Here is a 21,528-nt window from a genome sequence, read left to right as displayed (position 1 = left end):
TCACTTCCACATGAAGCAGCTGGGACCACGAAGTTAATGGGATTAAAAGAAACAGGTCTGACGTGTATACAAGCTATAATATACCCACAATAAAAGAAATAACTATAGATACAGGGACAATGCACATTTGCTGTTTGTGCCCAGCTTTTTCAGTCTCCTGCTGTGCATCTTTGAGAATTAATGGGAATTAATGCAAGATTAAAAAGACCATGACAAAACTGAACTGCAGTCACTAGACAAATTCTAGGCATTTGCTGAAGCAATTTGGTGATCATTTATATTTTCAAAGTGCTGGGATAGAGGCTATCAGTGTGTAATGTTTAAGACAGGAGGGGGAAATCCAGCTCTGTCCTGAACCCCTACACCAGCCAGAGCACTGGAGGAGGCTTCCTGCTGCTGGTGTGATCCCCAAAGACTGGAAGGCTTTCATTCAAAGGGAAGCCAGGGAGATGTCAGCCAGGATCAGTAACATTTTCAGCATTAATGAATCAGGATGTGTCCTGCACATCCCCAAGAGCATCCCTTTGGGTTGGCTTTCTTGCCTCTGCAAGGAGGTTTCTTAGCCCTGCAATGTGGAGGAAAGACCTCAAGCATGAGAAAGACAGACAGACAGACAGACAGAAAGACAGAGGATCAAAGCAATCTAATCTCTTCACTTTTTGCTCATCACATTCATGAAGAAAAACACAGCAATGCAGCCATGGAGGCTAACATGTCCCTTGCCTCTGACATAGTTTTGCCACTGAAAAAAAAAAAAGTTATTGGTAAAAAAACCTGGAGTCAGTTCTGTTCCCATAGACTGAGTTACATTGGTGGGAGATGACAGACTTCACCCATGGCAAGCATTTGTCTTTGAACAGACTCCAGAGATGCCTGGCATCAAGAAACCAGGAGCTCCCAGCTCTTCCAGCAACACCAAGCCATGCACAACCGTTTTCCTCTTGGACCCAATCCCAAATCCTGTCAAATCAGCACCAACCTTTGCCTCAGCTGTTTAACAAAGACATCGTGCCAAGCAGAGCAGGCTCATGCCATCCAAGTAAAACAGGCAAGTGCCAAAACCACAGATTATAAACCTATTAGAAAAAGTCACCCAGCTTTTTTCCGAGGAGCACGACAAATGCCCAGGGGAGTGCTGGCAGCCCTGAACCTGCTGCTGCTGCAAATGCTCCCACACGGTCCTGCAGGATCTTGCCCAGGGAGGGATTTAAGCTTGACTCCTTTCACTGCATCAGTTACTTCAGGTCCAAACCCCTGCAGCTCTGGCCCATAGTAACAGCAAACAACAAGGAGATGAATAAAAAAAAGCTAATTTAATGCTGACTGCAATGAGATTACCCAGTGAAACCTGCTGCCAGCTGCCCCACAGCAGAGCACTGCAGAGTTGTACAGCAGCAGAAGTGGAAAGGGACCTGGCGACATCTCCTAGGCCAACCCTCTACTCGAGCAGGTTCAGCCAGAGTGGGTTTCCCAGGACCATGAGCAGTCCCTGGCACAGATGGCAGATGGGGATCTTGGATCTAACCTTCCTAACTGCACCAGTGCAGGGACCGCGAATGTCTGAGACTGCTGGTGGGAAGCACAGACCTGGGAGGATTCATCCTGCACTCGTCCATGGGCAGGTGAATGGAGACCCACCGAGACTCCAGCTCCCATGGTGGCAGGACCATGCCACCCAGCACATCCTCATGGATTCCATCTCTGCACTGGCACCTGCTGGTGCTCAAATGCTTGCCTGCAAATGGCAGGTCTAGGCTTTGCTGTGGAGCTAAGAGGCTGTCATCGTGACTGAAAGGTGGCAGCCAGGACCACTTGGACCTTGCACAGATGAGCTCAGCGCAGACCAAGCAGAAGATCCCATCATGGCTGTCTGGAGAGCCCTGCATGCCCAGGGGAAAGACTGCATCATGCAAGACCTTCCCCAGGTTCATCCTAAATACATTGCAACCATGACATGGGCACAGTCTGAAAATAAATCCACATATATAAATGTCAGCTGCAACGCTGACTACTCTTCACAGCCTGTGACCTGCCACCTCTGGTACACCAGCATGAAGAACAGCCCCTGAAGCAGGTCCCACCTGGGCAGCTCCTACCTGCAGCCTTAACCACTTCTCTCCACCAAGCCAAAATGCCCAACAACCTTGTAGGCATACCTCTAGGTCTCCAGCTATGCTTGCAAGGTGCAGAGTGACGCCTGCAAAGGAGACAGGCTTGCCATGTGTCGGTTGGGGCAAAGCCCCCGCAGGACACTATCCTGCTCTCCCTTACGCTTGGGCAGCAGCCCAGACTGGGTGTTCAGTGGAGATTTGGCAGGAGATGAAACAGAACAAGGACACGTGTGGACCGCACGTTCTCAAAAACACACACGTGGAAAATAGCATCTCCTGCCCCAGGCTGACACTGGGCTGGGTGTGGGCCAGTGGGTTACAAGGAGGTACCCCACTATTTGCCATTTGTTATGAGCTGTTAGTCATCTCAAGCTTTTCCAACCTCCAGAGCATGGTCTCATACCAGGAGAGGGGTTTCCACTGGTTCTCTCTATTGCAGACCTCACCACCTGGGTGACCTTAATCTAGGAAGAGGGCATGGCAGCACATACCCTAAGCACATCCTCTCCACCCCGCAGAGCATTTTAAGGCCCATTGTCTTGCTGCTCTCACCCTTGGCAGAGCCACGTCTGCAACCCCCAGCATCTGCTTCTTTTGTTACGCAAACCCTAGTAAATGAACCCCAGCACAGATCTCCAGCTAGCTGGAGGTCTTCCAAGCCACTCAGCACTAAACAAATCCATTCAAGCTTTCATGAGATCTCACTGTTTGCAGCAAGTGGAGCTCCTGTCACACCATACAGAGCCCAGAGCATCATGGCAGCCAGCAGCACTGCAAACGTAGAGACAAGCTTTTCTCCTTGGGCACTCACTCTCAAATAGACAGGGATCAGCAAAGTCACTCCAGATTTATCTGGGAGACCATCAGACATAGGTCCAAGTAGCAACCACTGCAAATTGGTTTGCAGACAGAAGCTCAGCGCAGATCTGGCAGTGAGGTTGAGACATTTTTTATACAAGTGACAAAACCTTTAAGTGCCTTCAAGGCAGGTTTCGATAGCACCAGAATTGTCGTTGCTATCTACCAGCACTCAAAGGCTGGATCTGATGAGCAAAGCTTGGAGGAGACCAAACCCTGAACCTCCACCTTGCCATGTTTTACCCATATAACCTTGGGCAAGATTGAAACTTTCCTGATGCTCAAAGCAGGCTCTGACCCTGGGAGCATGGAGGTGCTTCATCTAGTTCAGGAGAAGAGCGAACACAGGACTGCTCAACTACTGCAGGTCCCTACCCGAGGTATAGCCAACTGCACAGGGCAAGCTGTTCCCCTAGGTGTGCATCAGCCACAAGCTGGTGACAAGTGCATGCTGCAAAGCAAAGGAAGAGGGAAATCTGGACTTCTGGGTCTATTCCTCCTCCTGACTACAAGGAAGAGTCAGACCCAGGGGGCATAGCCAGCAACATCCTGCTGGCACTTGGCACACATCACCTGAGGGCCACCATGGCTTGAGACACACATCCGCCATACACCAACCCTGAGACAGTGCTGCCTTCAGCTTCACCAGCAGTAGTTTATGCACCACGCTACTCCTAGGAGAGCGGGGAGACCAATCCTGCCGACTTTTGTACTGTAGAAGAGCTTGGCTAAAATATGCTGAGATTTTAGCAACCAACCTCAAAGTCCAGTCCCATCTGACCCCAGGGGAAGGAGTGGTTCAGGAGCTGACAAGCATGGCCAATGCAGGTGATTTCCCTGAATACCCGACTCCAAACTCGCATGCCAAATTTTCTTTTTTTTTTTTGTTTTTTGTTTTTTTAATTTGCACAGGGAAGACTGTGATAACAGGCAGAAGAGAGCTGTGCAACATCTGCAGCGCTTGCACCAGGGGACAGACAAGTTACAGCAGATGTGTGTATGCCCCAAACAAGCTTATGGAGGCATGGAGCTTTGAGAGCTTTCCTCTCAATGCCTGAAGCTTGTCATTTCCAGCAAACTACAAGTTTTTCTGATTTCTCATTAAAGCACGGACAGAAGAGAGAGAACATTTAAAAGCAAAGCAGATTTAAAAGATGATCCAGTGAGTCACTACCCTGCAACAGCACCTCCTGGTTTCCAAACAGCCTTGTGCTCCAGAACCAAGTTCAAATCCCAAAAGTGCTTTCCTTCAACTTCAAAAATTAAATCCTTGCGAGCTTCCAGCTGCAATCCTGCTACCTGCTTATTCAACTGAAGACCCCAAGCATAAATCATGATAACCATGATCCTCCCCAGGTGGGAGAGGGGAGGATGCAGAAGCTCCTGTGCATGTGCTGCTGATCCACAGCTCTCATAGCCTTGGCCACCGCCCTCGCTGTGCCCACCGACCAGCTCTTCTTCACACCCTGAGGAAGGTGATGGTGAGCTAAAAACAGCATTACAGAGGAGTAACACAGGGATATCCAGGAGGGAACATGAAAGGTTCACACCAAGAAAGTCTGAGCTTTGGGAGCAAATTTCCTGGACCCTTTGGCCATTGATTCCTTTTCTGCTTTGAGTTTGTTGATGGGCATGGGCAAACACCATCAGGAAGGGGTACCCCAGCCAACACACTCTGCTCAGCACCAGCCCACTACACGGGGCAGCCAGGCAGGCAGAGCTCCAGCACGGGCCCCAGATGACCTGGGTCTGATCCCACGCAGATGACATGAGACAAGTCCCTTTCCCTAGTATCCACCATGTAAGCAGGCACTGATACCAGCATACAAACCCACTATGGGTTGCCTTCCACTCTGTCCCACCCAGGACACTGCCCCAGACCCTGCTGCCTGACTTCCTAAACCCCATTAAATGGGTCTGTCCCCAAGCCACAGGCACATAACACCCACATATCAGAGATATCAGAGAAGATGGAGAAGGTTAGAAACCCCTTCCTCACATTTCTGCTCATGTAAGCAGCCAGGCAAGTTGCAGACAACACAGGGAAGCTCAGTCCTATGGCTGGAGTGAGCATGAGAAATGCAGCGCAAGAAAACGAGGATCCTCAGGGCATCACTCTGAGCCCACTTGCAATTTCCTTTCTGAAAGGAGAGTTTGGACACTGGGTATAAACCCAAGCCTGCAGATGGATTTAGAGGCCAACACAGCCAGCCCAGAGCGTGGTTTCCTGAAGGGTGACCAATTCAGTTGTGTGGTGCTGCAAAACTCACCTCTAGGTCACCGAGCTTTTAACGTGAACCCATCATGAATCCTGTTTGCTTTGTCCATCAGATAAAGCAACCTTACAAAAGTGACTGTGCAAATATTTACAGTATGCACAAAAATCTGTGCAAACCCAGCCCTAAATCCAACATGCAAAATGGGAGCTGGGCTCATTCCCTCAAAGTGAGAGCCATGTTTGGTCTGAGATGCAAACTGGTGGAAACACCAGGAATTGGTCATTTTTTCCATGAAGAGTAGTCAACCCCAAAACCAGCACAAGATCAGAAAAAGATCAGAAAAGCTTTAGAGCTTGTCAGAAAATGCTAACCATCCCTGCTGAGCTTTCAGTCCATCTACAGAAGTTGGTACCATTTCTGTCCTGCTTAGAGGAGGTCTTATAAAACGTTTCTAAAACAGATCCTTCTCCACCAGCTGCTGCTTGTTCATGGCATCTGTGTGGCAGATAATTTATACTGACCCGGGCCAGCATCACAGGTGCCACGTGCATTTTTATGAGACTGCTGGTTACAGCCCTGTCCACTGGCATCAGAGGCAAATGCTCCATGAAAACCTGAAGTTTCTCGGAAGTTATCAGCAAAACCCCCTGCTGGACCTACACAGGTCTCTGAAGCTGTCCAGGGAAGCCTGTGTGCTGGTTTTCTTGCTTCAGGAGGCCTTGCAGTAGGTCAAAATGGGATAACTCAACAGCTCTGACTGAGGACTGCAGTCAGACAAGCTCAGCCCACATGCAAACCTGGCACGGCCAAAGTGAGCTTCTGGACACCAGCACAAAGCCTGGCCAGCTCAACCTAGGCCAAATACCCGTGAAGTTTCACTGATAACTCAAGTGGGTGTTGCATGCTCTGCAGGACAGTATAACCCCCTCCATCTGGAGAGGAAGGTGGGTGGATCCTTCCACCCCCCCACCCCCCACCAAGAAGAAACCAGCTGAAGACCTGTCACCTCTACAGAGTCTTCCTGAAAGGGTTTCCAAGCCATATCACAGGCAGCAGGAGGAAATACCAGCTGATGTAGATGTGTTGGGGAGGACCAGAGGTTCAGAAGAAGCATCGTCCATCTCTCATCTCTTATCAATCTCTCCCCAAACATTTGAACTGAAAATAAAAAAAAAAAAGCCAAGAAACCCATCACCAGCAACAAAAAGCCAAACCCAGTTTGGTTCGTCTCTACTCCCAGAAGCACTGCCACAGGGTAGGCTGTACAGGAGACTTGATGAAGCAGGGAGGGAGAGCTAGCAGAAGGACACCAAACGGTGGGCAGCAGCTAATTCCTCCTGCCTTTCACAAACGATTGGTCTATCTCCTGCCCCAAAGACTTGAATGTCTGCTCCAAAGGCACGAAGCCAAGAGCAGGCAGAGCCTCGGATGAGCTTTTTGGCACATGCTGAGTTTCTTGCAAGAACCGTCTCTAGCAGTACATGGGATTTTTCCTTTTAACCTGTGCCACAGCCCAGGCAGGCATACGTCCAGGGTCACCTACTGGCATCTGCCTCCCTGCCAGACTGGTTATAACCATGTACATTGGCTCCACATAGGCTCTATTAACCCTTTGTCTAGGAGAAAGGGCAAGTGCCCGGACTCGATAGAAATGCTTAAAAAGAGGAACTCTTTATCAACATGGCACCAGTTAAAGCTGCCTGGAGACAAGGCAATGGGCTTGGGCTGCTGATGGAAAGAGGTCAAGGCAGCAGAGGACAGGGATGCTCGGCCAGGCAATCCCATGCTCTCCTGCTGCGGGAGAGGAGCCTGCATGAAGCAGAAAGCAGATGACAGCAAAACTGAACTGGAAAGCATGGCATAAGGGCTTTCACCATCTCCCCCCGGAACACTTGATGTGATACACCACGAGCAGGCCACCGAGACTTGCAGATGACATGGGTCTTCATCAGGCAGGGCTTGAACCGAGGTGAACCTTGATGAACTGGTGGGATGATCTGAAGTCAAACAAGATGAACTTCAGGACAGACACAGGCAAAGCAAGGGGAGGGAGTTGGAAATCACAGGCGCAGTGGCCAAATGGGAGTAATTGGCCTGGAAGAATGGGTCTCCAAGGAGGGGCAAGGCTGCCACCGAACACAAACCCATTCAATGATGATTGCTTTTCCAAAGCAGCTCTCAGGCTGGAAAGCACATGCTGAGCACCTCCAGTGGGAACCGCTCCTGCTTGGAGGCAGGGGTCCCAGCTGGAGAGCTTGGCATAGGGGTCTCCTCCTGGGGACCAACTTCCCCAGCTGGAGAGGGCCCTGGGAGAGCCTCAAGGGACTGGGCGTGGGGCAAAAGCTAAGGGAGCCAAGTTTATTCAGTCTTGGGGGGAGAAGACACGATAGGAGCCTCTAAGTATAGAAAGATACTGATGGCTTCCTGCCCCCCACAAGCTCTGTCTTCACCAGGGTCAATCACCCATTCCATCAAGCCCAAGGCACTGGAGATGAAACATGTCCCTGTCCACACGTCATGACCCCCCTCCATGCCATGCCACGCACACACACCAGTCCGTGCCTCTCCCAGCTGCAGGAGTTACCCAGTCCTCAAGCGCTGCTCCATGGTGTTGAAGCAACCGCTTTTTTAAGCGGGTTATGAAAGCAATCCCTGGCAGGCCTTTCAGGCTTTATTTGCACTGCAGACTGCAGTTTGTGTCCTGCCGGCAGGCAGGGGAGTGTGGTGACTCACAGGCACGGTGATTACCCCTCCAGCCAGGCTCTGCACCCCCATTTTCCCTCTTAGCCCAGACACGTGCTGGGTGCCGCAGAGTCCAGCCGTATCAGTAAGGAGGGCTGATTGCTGCCTTTCTTTGAACGTCAATGGAGAAAGCAATGCAGGTTAATGCTACACCAGCACTGCCTTGGATAGAAGGACCTGTCGCATCCCCAAATCACCACATCTTGCCATCATGGCATTAGGCTGCCTAACCAGCTACCCACCCTGCATCTCATAGACAGGCAAGGAGTGAATCCTATTTCCCAGGTTTGTCCCCCAAAAAGCAGACAATGGAGGAAGAGACATTCAGCAAGGCTTGCTCTCAGTCCAACTTTGCCTTTGAGGAGCCCTACAGCATCCAAAGTGCATCCAATGCTGTGCATGCAGCAATCACCCCTCTTGTGCAAAGGCAGCCAGCACAAGACATTTTCCCTCCGCAGCAAGGGGCCTCTTCACGCCCCCAGCATGTCCTTTGGGGTCCTGCTCTGAGGAAAGACCTCCTGGGTCACAGCCTTTCTGACCCAGCCATAGTCAGCCGGCACCAGCACAGGCTCAGCAAAGCCTTCGGCAGCCGGCAATGCTTAGGAAGATGTGCCAGAGATGCTCGGGGAACAGCTAACACCACAAGAGAGGTCAGGCTAGCACCTGAGGCCAAACAGCCAGCATCTCCAGAGCAAGAACGAGGGTCCATCACACTCACAGACACACTGGGTGGTCCACCAGCCACCCTTGAGTCCTTTGCAGAGGCAACACACTGTTGTGATGCTCCAACACTGCCCCAGTGATGGGATTTGGAGGAGCAGGAGGGAGCTGCTCTGGTTCCCACCTGAGAAACCAGCTCTGCCAGAGAGATCCCACCATTGCAGCCCCATGTGTGAGCTACAGCTTCAGGACTAGGAGCTGAACCATTTGCAACTCCTGGGCCTGGGAAAGGCTCCTCAACAGGGTATGGTGTGAGCACATCAGCATGAAACTTCCCTGGGGTATGGCTGCAGCGAGAGGGCGGCCAGCAGTAGCTGTGCATCCAGGGTAGCTCGGCTGATCTCTTTGCAGTGTTTTTCTTGCTCATTGTTGTGGTTTAACCCGGCAGGCAGCTAAACACCACACAGCTGTTCGCTCACATCCCCCGCAGTGGGATGGGGGAGACAATCAGGAAAAAAAAGTAAAATTTGTGGGTTGAGATAAAGACAGTTTAATAGGACAGAAAAGGAAGGGAAAATAATAATAATCATAATGATAAAAGAATATACAAAATAAGACAAAAGAATATACAAAGCAAGTGATGCACAATGCAATTGCTCACCACCCGCCGACTGATGCCCAGCCAGTTCCCAAGCAGCGGTCACTGTCCACCAGCCAACTCCCCCCAGTTCATATACTGAGCATGATGTCATAACGTATGGAATATCCCTTTGACCAGTCTGGGTCAGCTGTCCTGGCTGTGCCCCCTCCAGTGTCTCGCTGGCAGGGCATGAGAAGCTGAAAAGTCTTTGACTAGTGTAAGCACTACTTAGCAACAACTAAAACATCAGTGTGTTACCAACATTATTCTGATACTAAATCCAAAACACAGCACTATACCAGCTACTAGGAAGCTGCTCCCCTCCACCCACGGTGCTATTTCTCTGTCAGACACTCCCTCCGAAAGTGATGGGGCCAAGGTCTTCTGCTCCCTGCGCTGCTCCTGACCTCCCCCAAGCCTCTCCCAAATTGCTGGCCTGCCTGCTCTTCACCTCCACGACTCAGTTTCCAAGACAAAATTAGGTGGTCTCACTTTCCCAAGGATGTTGCTTTTCCAAGACACCAGGCACCCATAACTGACTAAAGAAGATTAGATTTGGGTGTGCAACATCCAAAAATGAAGGTGATTCCTTCCAGAGGGGACATGGATTAAATCTGTGTCATAGCAGCAAAAGGCCTGAGGGGTAGATGTCCCATGAGCATAGCACCTCTCAGCAACCATTGCCAGCTCCTCCACATTTCTGGAGACATGGCACTTTCCTCCCCAGTTTTCTAGGGCATTTTTAGGCCAGTACATCAGCTAAAGATCCAACACTGATGCATTAACAAACAAGGGCCTGATACCAAAACTCATCATCCTACCTTCAGGAGACACAAGTCTCCATCCCAAGGCAAACACGGCTCAGGTGGGATATGAGCCATGCAGTGGGGACTGACCCCAGGAGCTTTTCACCCCTTGCAACACAGACACTCACCCATCAAGTAGCTCTTCACCTTCAGGTATCTGACAGCCAGTCGGAGGATGGAGAGTTTATCGAGCCTGGTGCACACATCTTCAGGGAAGGGCAGCAAGCCAGTCAGCTTGTTCAGCTCCCGGTTGAGCCTGTCTCTATGCCGCTTGGAGGGGTTGGACTTCACACCCTCAGGGGGTGGTGGTTTGGGGCTGGAAGAGGCACAGTAGTAAGAGGTTAGTTAATGACTTTAATGAATCTGACATGTCACCTTGTCTCCTTTGGTTTTTAATGTTGATTTGAAATTTCTAGCTTGAAGAAAAGCCCTTCAGACTCCCCCTCTGTATTTGGTTAGATTGCATCCCCTAACATGCAACACATATTGTTTTGATGTAATTTGTCTAACCACAAACTCCCTCTCCACAGGCACCCTTGCTTCATAAAGCAGCTTTGGATAACAGGGTCTGCCAGTATTTAGCAGCAATTTAAGCTCTCCCCTTTACTACCGCTCTTGAATCTCATCTGGTGGGACTGCTCACATGTGTGACAAGAGGAAATGAGTATAAAGGAAATGCAGTGAGGTGCCTGTTGAATTTTCACTGCAGAGAGCTACCAAGGGGTCTTCTAAGCACAGATGGAAAATTGTAGCATTTCTCTGGAAAAGCTCAGTCATGCTGTTTTGTAACATAAGCATCAGGAGGAATATACTCTGCTTCTCAGAGAGGTTGGGTGCAGCTCATCACCAAACTTGTCCATACAAGCTAGGCAAAACACACAGGCACCTGTGCTTTTAGGTATTCCATCAGCTAGTGGCTTAAACGCTTTTGAAATCAGTCACTTATTAGGAAGGAAAAAATGAAATAGTTTTCCTTTGACTCTGTCTCTGATTAAAGGATATTTGAGGAAACTCAGAATAATTTTCTTCACCTCTCTCTCTCTCTTTTTTTTTTTTTTTTTTAAAGAAAAGTCTCTGCCCACTCACTATCCAAATCTAGCCCACAAACAGCCAGAAAGAAGAGAAAATGAGACTGGAAATGAGCAAGGAGTGCTGCTCTTTATGGGAGTGGGTAAAACGCAGAGGTGTAACAGGGTCTCTTGGATAGTCTGGCCAAGCACTGAAAGTGCTCTGGCTGAGACACGTGGGGTGACGCAGCCAGCAGCGAAGCACCAGAAGGCTAAAGGAGGACACCCCAACGTCTCTGTTCCTGCATGTCCCCAGCTGCAGCACACAAGGTGCTTCATAGCCACCCTTGAGGGAAGGCATGATGAAGAAGAAAAGGGCTCTGGTGATGCCAGGCAGCTCTTTTGGTAGCCCATTTCCGTGGGCAAATGCTGCACCCTGCACCCAGGAACTCCCAGGGCCAGAGGCTTCACAGTTCTCCATCCTTAGGGATGCCACAGGGAAAGAGCTTCCAGGTGCTCATCGCTGACAAATCTGTTCACTCTCTGCCAGGCAGTTATGAAGCTCCCTTGAGCTCTGTGCAAGCCAGCAGGCAGGGCCAGGAAAACCATCAGCCCACATCACACACACTTACCAAGAGAAAGGCATTGGCTTGAGCACAACCACACTATTGGCCTCCAGAGAATCTGCACAGGTGAGCACTGCAGGAAACAATGTTTCCCCCGCTCACGGAAAAAGTGAAGCTTGGTCTAGATGTTTAAAATCTGTTTAAATTCCCTGCCCTTAGGACTGCCTCCATCCACACTGCAGGGCAAAGCTCTGGGTCTCTGCAGGTCCCAGTCACGGTGCAAGGCTGTCCCAGGGAGTGCTGCTACCCAAGCACAATCCTGGAGTTCAACGAAGCAGCTCAACACCTACGCAAAAAGCAAGGTAAAGGCATTTTAAAGAGGTCTGAGTCCCCATTCTGTTTGCAGGAGCCCTAATGTGGCACAGTCTTATGAAATGGATACGGTGCAAAACTCAGCGTGGCCGTGCCACGAAGTTCATGATGAAGTTGCTGAGAAAAGCTGCTGACCCCAGTGTAGACGGGCTGGAGCAGAGCTGCAGGGAAAGCTCTGCTCCCAGTGGGGCAAAGGCTGTGCTGCTGCCGCAGTGTTGTTTCTCCCCAGCTGCCCTTTGAACGGGGAACCCAGCAGGAAGTTTATCACTTTTGCAAGCTGGCAAGTACAGAGTGATATTAACTATTAACAACAGCTGAGGTTGCCTGATATGATACATTGTCTCCTAATTTTTATTAATTTTTTTTAATAAGTAAAAAGCCCCGAGCAAATTGCAGAGGGACCAGAGAATTCCCTCACCCCATTCCTTTCCTCCCCACCCAGCTGGCCACACATCCTGCTGCTCCCAGCCCTGCTCACCTGGCCTCTCCCAGCAGGACCCTGCTGCAAGATCTGTCCAGTCACAGAAGAAAATAATCGCTTCTGATTCCCAAGGTTGGCCATGCAGTACCAGGTATAGAGGTCCCCTCTGCTCCAAAGAAACACCTTCTCCCGCTCCCTGAGCCACACAAATCCAGCCCAAACACTCACTCTGGCCACACCAGCCCCACCACGGGGCTGGAATCGCTGCTCTGAGGTGAGCAGCAGAAAGGCTTGACACAGAGCAACTACCGTTTGCATCTTCACACTTAAGACTCCCTAATAAACACCCAAGAGAGGCTCTAGCTCACCTTCTCACCATAGATTTATAACATTGATGCTCCCTCCTTCATTCCAGGCTTGGGCTCAGCTCATCTGTCTCCCCCCACTGCCTCCCAGAAATATTTCCTATACACCTAGTAACCTGAGGTCAACAGGCTGATGTGACTTCAGAGCAGGTATGGAGGGAGGCATGGGGGTCCCAAAGTCAGGAAACTCCAGTGACACATCAGGGGGGCATTATGTAACAGCTATTGAGCATCATGCTAGTTAATTATTGAGGAATAGGAGATCTTTTGGTAAATAGCAATTGCTGTACGTTTAATTTACGCAAGCACTAAAATGTAAGCCAGCCTGCAACTCAAACCAGAGGACAGCTGAGCATCTCAAACTCCCCAGTGAGCTTCCTCACAGGAACACTGAGGATACAGGACAATCATCATTGGGATTTTTATTTTTCCTCCAGCATGCTAGAGCCTACAAAGCACTAGCTCCAATTAACCCTAATTAAAACAGAGAGTAGCTCAAGCATGCTGTCTCCCTATCTCTTTTGCTTCTTCAATGCTCGCATCTGAGAAGCTTAACACACTTCCCCATAACCAGTTTGGCTCTCGCAGACCGGTTTTCTGCCACCCTGCCCGGTCCCACACGCCTGCCCCAGCTTCCTCCACCTCCCCAGCGGCTGCCAGGCTGCTGGCCTCGGGTGTTACCGGGGGAAACACCCTCCTCCCCCCCCCTCGCTGCACCCACCTCTTCGGCACCGGCTTCTTCCTCTTCCTCCCGGCGTACATCCCGCCGGCAGCGCCGAGCACCGGGCGGGCGCGCAGCGGGCTGAGGGGAACGGGCGGTTGCGCCCGGAGGCGGGGTTTAAGGCGCATGGCGGCGGGGCGGCCCCGGCCCCTTCTCCGCACCGGACCCCGCACCGGACCCCCGGGGACCTCGGACCGGCCCCCGGCAATGCACCGGCCAGGGGAGGGCGGATCCGAGGCGCACGGTCCCTGGGTCACCATGGCCGGGAGCCGCGGTGGACAGGGGACAGCTGCCACCGTGGGCAGGGACCACCGTGCCCACAGGGTCACCGTCCCTAGGGAGCCACCAAATCCTGAGAAACACTGTGTGCACGGGCCACTGTCCCCAGGGAGCCACCGTGCACAGGGGACACCTGCCACCGTGGGCGGGGACCACCATGTCCTGAGGGTCACTGTCCACAGGGAGCCACCAAATCCTGGGAAACACTGTGACCGTGGGCCACCATCCCCAAGGGGCCACCAAATCCTGGGAAACACTGTGACCATGGGCTACCGTCCCCAGGGAGCCACCAAATCCTGGGAAACACCATGCCCACCCACGGGCTACCGTCTCCAGGGAGACACTAAATCCCAGGAAACACCATACCCACAGGCCACCCTGCCCAGGGAGCTACTGTGCTCATGGGCCACCGTTCTCAGAGGGTCACTGTGCCCAGGGAGCCACTGTGCCCAGAAGTCACCATGCTCACAGTTCACTGTGCCTATGGGCCACTGTGCCAGTTAGCCACTGTGTGCAGGGGGCCACCAAATCCTGGGAGCCACCATGCCTAAAGGCCACCTCTTTTTCCTGCAAAAGATGACCACTTCACAGCAGTTTCCATGCTCCTCTCCTGCTGCAATGCCTGCAGGATAATGTTCACCCACAGGCTCATGTTGCTGGTCTCCATGCATCATGCTTGGTGGCTGCATTGTCCCTCCTGCGGCACACCCACCAGCCCCAGCCCCTCCCAGAGCAGCCAGGACAGTGTAGCCCAGGAGATGTAGTCCTGCCTGACAGCTGCAGCCAGAGAGACAACGCAGAACTGAAGGCACCTGAATTACTGTTGTGTTTCAACATCGAGATGTTTTGTCATGCAGTCACCAGCAAAAAACAAAAAACTGAGCGGAAAGATGCAATGAAATCCTTCATTGTCCCACTCCATAGAATAAACCTCCCCTTCTTCCTAACCCTGCAGGTACCCCTACATGCCATGACTCCAGGGCTTTGCAAGATAAGCCTCCCCACCTCCCAGAGCCTGATCTCCCTGCTGGTCCCCATCCAGGAACAGCCAGCCTGTTGCCTCTTGCTTTGCATTTCCTTGTGTTAATGGTGCCCAAACTTTTGCTCTTCCACCCAAGAGCCACTTTCATCTGCTTTTGTGAAAACAGGGGTGACAGAGGCAGGCAACCATGAACACAAAGGACAGACTGTTAAAACAGAGACATCACATCTAACCATGGTTTGTTTTTTACCATAAATTGTTTGTCTTAAAAATCAAGCCTGTTTATGTCCCAGTGGGAGGAAACCATGGTAAACAACCACGTGCTTTCATGGCTGCATTGGTGGTATAGGCAGCTATGTGCCACAGCACAGAATGGTGGTATGGTGGGAGGCGAGTCTGTCCTATATTGAGCACAAGCAGAAGCCCCAGGAAGACTAAGGACAGGGCAAGCAAATTTGATACTTCCCCTGAGGACTCTCCTGGCCTCCAACTACTTTCAGCCTAGGAGGTTTCCTCAGCGAGACATGGTTCCCACCTAGTAATGCTCTTCCAGGCTCCCCTTGAATCTCTGTAAACATTTAGCACCGTTTAGCAACAAGTTGCACAGCCCAACCATCACCGCACAGAGCCCCACCTCCTCTGATCTGGTTTTAAAGCCTGGCTTCCACCACTCACGTGGTCATTTGGATCTTTGATTGTCCTTGTTTGCCTTTCCATCGTGTCCTTTCTGAGACAAGAATGATGATGAGAAAACTGTGGGTTCATATTGGTGCCAAATGATGTCCTTTATTTTCTTCTCTCCACCTTTCCTTAGTGCTTTCCTTTTTTGATCCTTGCTGAGTTGACATTTTCAGGGACAAGATGCTGCTCCTGAGCTGTAAGGCTCAGCTCAGAGCCCTGTGTTTTATGTGTCCATGTGGGACTGCATATTCCCACCTGCATCACTTTTACAGTTACCTACATTGAACACGACCTGCTGTTCTATTGCTCTGTTCTCTAAGACCCTTTTGACCCCTTCCTGGCATCCTCCCCTGGATGAGTAACTCATACCATCACCAAACGCAGCCACCTCACCGTTCACACCCCATTTAGAATGTCGGTGTCAAACAGCAGTTTTCAGCACCAATCGGGCAGAGCTTGACCTCCTGGCGCTGTGGGAACAGCTCTCTTATTCCCATGCAGGTACAGAGGAGCATGGAGTGATGGTCCTCGAGAGTCAGCCCATTCCCTTCCCTGGTCACCCTTTCAGCATCTGGACAGCCCTACAGCCTCCACTGCAGAGTTTTTCCTACCCTCTCACTGGAAAGACTCGCCTGACATGCCAGCATGTTGCAGACAGAGCTGTTAAGGATAGAAAGCCAGACCCAGACACTTTTTTTTTTAAGCCTTTTGCAAATTCCAGTGATAAATTCTTGAAATGAAATGTGATTGCTTCTTGCCAAGGGGCAAAGCAGAAGCAGCTAATGGTATCAAAAATGTCCCAGGTCAGCAGAGCTGATGTCAGTTTGATGGGAAGTGTGTCAATACATTTGTTTATGACCTTCCTAGACCATGCATAGAGACCCAGTAATTTAGCCATGCTTTTTAATAAGGCAGGCAAAGATCCAGCTCAGCCCTGGAAATTGCACTCCAGTGTCTCCATCAAGCAGAGAAGGGAAGCTGCGGGAGGAAGGTGTCCCAGCCACCAGCACCGAGGGTTCCCCAGCCCTCAGGTGTCTCAGTGGCAGGAAGGCAGTTTCCAGACCCCATGGGACACCCCCAGATTTGGGAAGTGCACACACGGTCTCTTGTTCGGCCAAAGCCCTCAAGTCCCTCTTTGCCCCCAATGCTCTTTTCCTGGGCTTTTCCTCCCCAGCTCCTACAAACCCCAGTGCCCTTGCAAGGCAGCTCTACATTGCTGTCCTACACCTACTGCCAGCTTTCCTCTGAGGAAAACCGCCTAATTTACCTCTTTCCAGCCACTGGGGGTGGACTTTGTGTCAGAGATGGAGCAAGACGTAGAGCAGCTTTAAGCAAACAAGCTTCGTAAGGCATCTCCTGCAAGGCTTGGGGCACTGCACACATTTCAAGCCTAAAAACCAGGAACCCTTCAGGGGTGTCTCTGGCACTACTGAATGCAGCAGGGAGGGGGCTGTGAATGTGCTACCTGAGTTCCAGGCCCCAAAATCAGGTGCCTGGAGCTGTACTGAACAAGAGGCAAAACCATACAGCTATACCTGTTTTCTCCCTGCTCACCTGCCTCAGATTGCTCACCACCCACTGTACACAGACTCACGGAGGTCTTGGTGGGAAGGGACATCTGCAGGTCTCCAGTCCAACCTCCCAGCTGGTGCAGGAAAGGCATGAGGCATCAAAGTGGGTCAGCAGGGAGGTTATCCGAAGCACACAATCCTGTGGGTGAACAATGGAGGATGTCACCGGGGCTGTCCCTGCCTGTTCATGTGGGCTCACCTGCAGGCAGGGAAACTTTGAGATGCTGGTCAAGCACTCAAAGCAGGGCACAGTGGGAACCTGGACAACTGAGTGTACAGATGTTGAAAGAGACAGCAGCCCAGGCAGAAGAAAATAATCTCCCTGCTGCAAAACTGGCCCACTTGGACAAGTCAGTTCACCTGGAGATCAGCTGCCTGCTCTGCAGCCAGGGGAAAGGTTGCTGTGGACATCCTCGGGTCCAGATTTCACCGTGAAACTCGTCTGTGCGTCTCTATCAAAGCAAAAGGCAGAAATGAGTGTCTGTGGGTTTATACCAGTCTGCCTGTATCCATCTCTCCTGCAAACACGGAGCTGGGAATAAGTGATGTGTGAAGGGAGAGACGCTGGCTGTTGTGCTCTATGAGAAAAGTGCCTAAACCTAATCAGGGCAGCGTAGGGGAAAACCTTCACCCAGCAAAAACTGGTAGAGCTGCCTTGTCTTTGATGATACTCATCATCTCCAGTGGATAGCTAGGAGGGTCAAAAGTCTGTTACTGGCTTTCAGCAGGGCACTGATTTTCGGCTGTCCAATGCCAGAGTATCCCTAGAGGTAAGTCTGACTGTGATGGCCTTAAGGACAGCAAGAGATGGCAGAAAGGAAACCCTCTTGTCCAGTTCAGAAGCCATGGAGATGCTCAAGCTGAAAAGGAAAAAAATAACTCATCTCTAGTATTGAAACAGGTCCAGTGTGTAACTGAGCATTTGCTGTGCTCAAGACTCTGTGCTCAGCAGAGTGACGGCATCCCTTTCCATCCCAGCTCCATGCCAAAGAGCAACAAGAGCCGGGGGCAGGATGAGCCATGGGTGCCCTCCTTAAAGGAGCATGCAAGGGAAGAGGCGGTGGCAGCATGGGCAGCCTCTGGTGACAGCCCCAGGTAAGGTGAGCTAAGGAGTATGATTCAGCCTGGGGGAGCCCAGGAGCAGCAGGAGATGGAGGCTGAACAAGAGACGAGGCTGCAGCGTAGGTCCAAAGTCCATCTGGGAGACAGGACTGGGGACAAGGCTACCTGCAGCATAGGTCCAAGGTCCACCTATGCACAGGGACATCAGAAAGGGACAGAGATAGACACAGGTAAAGTTACAGCCTAAGACCAAGCCTAGGTGCTTGGGGCTGACGTTAAATGGAGCCTACAGAGCCATGAGCAGAGGGTGAGGTTGGCCGGGGCCACTAAGACCTGCTGGTGCTCATAGAGCCCTGGCAGATGGTCCACCAACATCCCTCATGGAGGGAGTTGTCCCTTATGAAGTGCTGTGGGTGCTGCAGGTTACCATGGGGCTACGTCAGGGTGACACAGAGCCAGGGCAGGAACATGGCATGGGGTCTTGGAGCTGGGACAGAGATGGGGAGTCATGAAGATGCCCCAGAGGCTGGGTGGGGAGGGGGTGGGAGTCAACGCTGAGGAGCCCCAGGGCTGGGGGTAGTTATGGAGCCCAGGGTCACAGGCAGGCAGGGTTTGGGGGAGTGAAGGGGGGCAAGATATAGGGGAGCCACAGGGGCAAGACCCTGCAGCATCTGAGGGCCAGGGCTCGTGGTGGAGGCAACGAGATGATGAGCTGGGAGCCAAGGGGGACCCTGGCACAGGCCCCACAGCCTCTGCCAGATGAGGCTCAGGACAGGGCTGGAAGCATGGCCATCTCCCCGGCAGCACTGACAGGGAGCTGCCCTGCTCACCCACAGGTGATACAAGTCCCCAGAGAGACAACAGGCTGAGAATTATGTGATGGTTGAAACCAGGAAATAAATAGATGAAGAAATCTGATTATGGAGGAAGAACTTGGGCAGAAACCAGCCACAGGTTAGGGAGCAGTGCCGAGCCCTGCCACATCGGCAGAGCATTGCAGGGACTAAACCTGCAGGTGACAGCAATGGTTTTCTGCCGGCCCATCTCTCCAAGCTGGCCTGGAGTGGCAGTGGATGTGCTCTGCAAGGCAGCACAAGGGAGCACTAAGCCTCCACTTGCTCCCTTTTCTGGAGGAGTTTCTTTTCCAGCAAATGAAAGAAACCCCAGCTCAGGGAGCGTGGTCCTAAGTACATAGGAGACACCTGGTATGGGGCACAGCCATCCCTTCCCATCCTGATGTCTCCTTGATCCTTCTGCCTCCTCACTTGTTTCAACGAGGCATTTCCAAGATCTCAAAGCTCAGTCAAGAGCTGAGCATTAGAAAGCCAAAGTCTCCGGTTCATTCAGAGGTTTCTCTGCTGTTTTCCACTCCTTCACCAACATGGGAGGTCAGGCTGGCTGGGCAGATGGACCTTTCCAGACACAAAGCAAATTTGCTCTCAATGCTTCCCGAAGCAGAGCGGTTTCTCCAGTGTTCCTGTTAGCAAACATGGAGCACAAAACCAAAAAAAGAAGGAGAAGCAAAACCACCCACATGGTTTCCAGCAACCGTGCATTGCAGTGGTACAGAGACAGGAGCAGCTTCTACAGAGAAGATGCTTTGAATGTGATACCTCGAGATGTCAGCAGTGTCAGCAGCCTTTCCCAGAGTCTCCAGTGAGCCCTGGGCAAGATGGGGACTTGTTGGTGCTCATAACACAGCTCCGTGGGACAAGCCATGGTGGCGGGCAGGAAGAGCTTCCCTTCAGCATTACCCAGCTCCATCTTGTGGCAAGGATCAGCAAAATCTCCAAGAGCAGCAGCGAGGTTCACGACCGTCATGTCTGCCTGCTGTGGGCATCAGGGGGGCTTCCTGGACATGTGTTCTCCTGCCCTATGTGTCTGGTTAAGGCATCCCCTCTCCTCCAGCATCCCCCATCCCAGCCGCAGGCAGGAGTGGCAGGGTTGACCCGAGCTGCAGCCAGCCAGCTCGTGTCTTCAGTTGCTGTCACCTGAGCCCTGAGCCTGCTGCGGGGTTTGTGCAAACAGGCTGGGCACGTCTTGACTGCAGAAGCACACATTGGTGAGTTATCTCCCATCTCCTCTCTTTGCCATCTCATTGTGGTCTCCATTCCCAGTCCACCTTTCATTTCTGGAGGCCATCAAGGTAGCTCACCCCCTTCCCTGCTGAAGGAGGCCCAGGGAGCTCTGCCACAAGCAGAGAACAATGGTGAGAAGCACCAGGCAGATGCCCTTCTCTCTGTAGAGAGCAACGGTGGTCCTCTCTCCATGGTGGCCAAGCAACTCCAGGCTGGGAGCAGGTAGTGGCATCACAAAGAGTGACGAATGCATATGGGGGTTGGTGGACCTTCACCATCCTCTTCTTTGAGAACAGCGAGAATCCAGACAGGGATGGGATCACTCAAAGGTGCCAGTATGGAAGGTGTCATGCTGTCCCCAGCTAGCAATGGCTATCAAACACAACCCAAATCAAAGACCCAACGCATAGGGTAGGAAGTGTTTTAGATGGGGAACTGGAAATTGTCCCAAATCACCAGGTCCCATACAGCTGGAGAAGAAGGTAGATCTTGATTTCCACCTCTTTGGCTTTGCAAATCTGGAATGGTGTGGATAGCCAGACATTGGGGCCTTTGTTGTAACAGCTGGGTACCCACCAGACTGGAATGGGGAGCGGTGGTCTTGCCTACCCCCTGCCAGGTAAAAGAGGGGACAGGAATTGGGGCTGCCTTTGATGACCCCGGCCAGTGGTGAGGAGGCAGGGGCAGCACACGAGCTGCATCCTTCACATCCGATTACATGGCGGCTGATGGAAAGTGACATGACGGACACGAGATGGCTGGTGTCCGGTCGCATCCTGTTGCAGCAGAAGAACCACAAATAAGCAGTTAATCTGCAGCAAGACACGGCTTGCTTCACCAAAGCTCAAGCCCCGGGCATACCATTCCTCCTGACTCACAGACCCAGTGGGCAGAAGGAGCATGAGGGGCTTTGGCACGAGACCTCCCATCCATTTTGGCTGAGGGGTCAACACCTGAGGAGCCACCAGGGACATCGGTGCAGCGGTGTCATTGTCCCACCACTGGTTCTCCTCCCAGCACCTTGGGACTTGCAAAAGGAACAAAATTTGCCAAGGAAGTGACTTTCTAGGTGTGAGGAAGCCAAAGTTGCCGCGTGCGGAGGAGGCCAGGATTTCATTGCTTCTGGTGCTGCCTGCCCCCCTGCCAGCTCTGCCTGTACCGGGACTCCCCCAGGGCAAACCTGGTGCCAGAGAAAGGGCAGGGCTTCCTCTCTCACCCCTGGAGCTCCCACCCCACGGCATGCTCGTCTGCAAGGCAATGCGCTCCTGCCTGCCTGCTGCCTGCCCTCCTGCCTGCCCCGGCTGGGCTATCCAGGGGCTGACAGCACCGGCGCAGGGTGCCGGGGGGGACAGAGCGGCGAGAGCCGTTACCAGCTCCCGCCGGCAGG

The 21,528-nt window shown here is 52.0% G+C and overlaps 1 protein-coding gene across 1 annotated transcript in view; it reads right to left on the bottom strand.

Moving 5' to 3' along the window:
• Positions 1-13,748, bottom strand: part of LOC103901187 (aryl hydrocarbon receptor) — a 59,173-nt gene extending 45,425 nt beyond the window's left edge. The window contains exons 1-2 of the mRNA XM_019472720.1: positions 13,489-13,748; positions 10,241-10,352 (exon numbers count right to left, since the gene is read on the bottom strand). Of these exons, the coding sequence (XP_019328265.1) occupies positions 10,241-10,352; positions 13,489-13,748 (372 nt within the window). The remainder of the gene's footprint in view (positions 1-10,240; positions 10,353-13,488) is intronic.
• Between the last annotated feature and the right edge of the window lie 7,780 nt (positions 13,749-21,528).

Source organism: Aptenodytes forsteri, unplaced genomic scaffold (genome assembly GCF_000699145.1).
Source record: "Aptenodytes forsteri isolate BGI_AS27 unplaced genomic scaffold, ASM69914v1 Scaffold443, whole genome shotgun sequence".
Classification (NCBI taxonomy): Eukaryota; Metazoa; Chordata; class Aves; order Sphenisciformes; family Spheniscidae; genus Aptenodytes; species Aptenodytes forsteri.
This window is presented reverse-complemented; position numbering and strand designations above follow the sequence as displayed.